The sequence below is a fragment of the Camellia sinensis genome, chromosome 1 (genome assembly GCF_055761805.1).
Source record: "Camellia sinensis isolate YWXY chromosome 1, ASM5576180v1, whole genome shotgun sequence".
NCBI classification, from domain to species: Eukaryota; Viridiplantae; Streptophyta; class Magnoliopsida; order Ericales; family Theaceae; genus Camellia; species Camellia sinensis.
Window position 1 is genome coordinate 131035621 of NC_138961.1, and position 2716 is coordinate 131038336.

Here is a 2716-nt window from a genome sequence, read left to right on the forward strand (position 1 = left end):
GCTTGTGGACAAAGAGCTAGCGAGACTTACAGCTACGCCGCTGTCTCCAGAGATCGAGAGCACACCACTTCCTACCGGATTCCACTAGCCTAAGTTCACGTTGTACGACGATAAGATGGATCCGTACATGCACGTGAGTCATTACCGACAAGTAATGGCTGGACACCGGCGCAATGACGCCTTGATGTGCCTCATATTCCCAGCAGGCTTAGGAGAACTGGGCCTGAAATGGTTCAAACGGCTTTCAGAGGGGAGTATTGAGGGATGGCAGCAACTAGTGGAGGCCTTCGTCACCAAATTCAAAACCAACACTCGAACGCCAAAGGAGGTCGACCATCTCCTGGGCGTCAAGATGGAGTTTGGAGGTTCATTGAAGGCATACAATGCGAAGTACTGGGAAACTTACAATGAGATCCTCGATTGTCCCACCAATCTGGCGATTAATCAATAAAAGCGTGGTCTCCCAGTCGGACATAGGCTGCAAGATTCGCTTACAATGCACCAGCCCGCAACCATGGAGTCCTTAATACAACGGATCAACGAACACATCCGTGTGGAGGACGATGCCGCCTCCGCAACTAAGAAAGCTAATCCGGTCGCGGCGGACAGAAGAATGGCGGGGAAGGTCCACTCGGTGGGGCAGGAGGACAACTGCTGAAACGACCGATTAAAAGATCAACGTCGTGGCTCAAACCGCGATGATAGAAACAAAGGTCGCAGAAACGACCGAGCTAACGCTCCCCGTGATGAAGAGGAAGATGCCAAGAGAAAATTGAAAACACAAACCGGTATCACCACGGTCTTTAAAATCCCCATTTACCGCATCTTGAGTGAAATCCGAGGTGAACCTTTCGTTCGTTGGCTGGCCAAGTTGGGGAGTACACAGAAAGGCTTTAACTCAAGATATCGCTGTACCTTCCATGAGGAACGGGGGCACCGAACAGAGGATTGCTTGTTGCTCAAACAACATTTGGAGGAGCTGGCGGCGGCGGGACATCTGGACCAATACACAGATGGGGGCATGAAAGCCGCTCCACTGGAACAGACCAAACCAAACGGCCTAGCCGTCCTGGACGCAGCGCCACAAGGTGTAATCAATGTCATCCATGGCATTATTGAATCGGCAAGGGTCTGCGAGCTGCGAGGGATGATTAAGAAAGCCGAGCACATGAGGGAGGTGCTCTCCGTTCAGCCTGCTGTGAAGAAAGGGAAGACTGAAGAGAAGGATATCCTTGCCTTTTCAAGTAAGGACTTGGAGAGAATTCAAATGCCCTACAACGACGCCTTGGTAGTGACTCTTCGCGTCAAAGACTTCGACATCAAGAGGATTTTGATTGACCAGGGGAGTTCAGTCGAAATCATGTATTATGATGTGTTCAAACAAATAAAGTTGGAGGACAAGGACTTGGCCCCTGCAACGTCTCCATTGGTTGGCTTTAACTCTCAACCAGAATGGCAGATCGGAAAGATCATACTGTCGGTCAGAGCGGGATCAGTCACGAAGCAAGTGGAGTTTTGGGTGCTTAAAGTCCCATTGACCTACAACTTAATTTTGGGCAGGGGCTGGTTGCACGCCATGCAAGCAGTAGTGTTGACCTACCATCAGGTTCTGCGCTTCTCGGCACCAACCGGGCAGGTAGAAGAGGTTTGGGGAGACTAGGTAATGGAAAAACAGTGCTTCGTTACGGTGAACAGTAGCCGAGCCGCCAAAGGTTTCATTCAAATGATAGAGGGCCCGGAGGGAAAGGAAGTCCTAGAAGACGTAGGAAGAAAGGCCGAGGAGAAATCGGTTGAAGATTTGGTGGAGGTACGCATCGACGAGAATGATCCAACTAAGTTCTTTCTTTTGGGATCATCCATGTCCAGCACCGAGTGACTAGAATATGTCGACTTCTCGGTTTCCAACATAGAAGCTTTTGCATGTACGCCTTACGATATGCCTGGCGTCGACCCTAGCTTCATTTGTCATCAGTTGAATGTCTTCCTGAATGCACGACCGGTCATCCAGAGGACACAACGCTCGGCCTTGCACCATGCCGAGATAGTGGCGGAGGAGGTCAAGAACCTGCTAGAAGCAAATGTGATAGAAGAAGTACAGTAGCCAAGGTGGATCTCTAACACGGTAGTAGTGCCGAAGAAAAATGATAAATGGCGGGTGTGCTTTGATTATAAGACGATCAACCGTGCGTGCCCAAAGGATAGCTTTCCCCTCTCGATAATCGACCAGCTGGTAGATTTAACCGCTGGCCATCAGAGGTTTATCTTCTTGGATGCGTATCGTGGCTACCACCAGATAGCCATGTATGAACCAGACAGAGAGATCACTTCATTCACCACTCTAAGAGGCCTGTACTATTACAAAGTCATGCCGTTCGGACGAAAAAATACCGGGGCAATTTTTCAGAGGATGGTAACTGTAGACACCCTATTTTTGACCGTCCTAAAGACTTGGACGTCATCGTTTGAACACTCGATGATCATCCATGTTAGTGTTCGTTTTGAGTTCTCGGAGGTCTTGGCTACGCGCCTTGCCTCAAGATCTCTCAACTTGTCTGTTTTGTACTTGGTTGTGGACCAAGCACTTGTGTTTGCTTTTGAGGGAAGAGGGTGGCTTGTTTGCCATCCCCTCAACCCATCGGCCAAGGCTTGAAGCCATCGGCCTTGTGTTCTTGCCATCGGCCAAAAGTATTGGCCGATCGGCACTCTTTTTAGTCGA

At 49.7% G+C, this 2716-nt stretch overlaps 1 protein-coding gene across 1 annotated transcript; it reads left to right on the forward strand.

Moving 5' to 3' along the window:
• The first annotated feature begins 514 nt into the window (after nt 1–514).
• Nucleotides 515–1660, forward strand: LOC114285735 (uncharacterized). Its single transcript, XM_028228817.2, has 2 exons — nt 515–625; nt 926–1660. The coding sequence occupies exons 1-2, from the start codon at nt 515–517 to the stop codon at nt 1658–1660; spliced, it is 846 nt and encodes a 281-aa protein (XP_028084618.2).
• The last annotated feature ends 1056 nt before the right edge of the window (nt 1661–2716 follow it).

What these genes read in the sequence shown, in the direction of transcription:
- LOC114285735 (XM_028228817.2), top strand. Translation starts at nt 515, where the DNA reads ATGGAGTCCTTAATACAACGGATCAACGAACACATCCGTGTGGAGGAC. An exon ending in ACAGAAGAATGGCGGGGAAG is followed by an intron (nt 626 to 925) that starts GTCCACTCGGTG and finishes ACCTTCCATGAG; the next exon opens with GAACGGGGGCACCGAACAGA.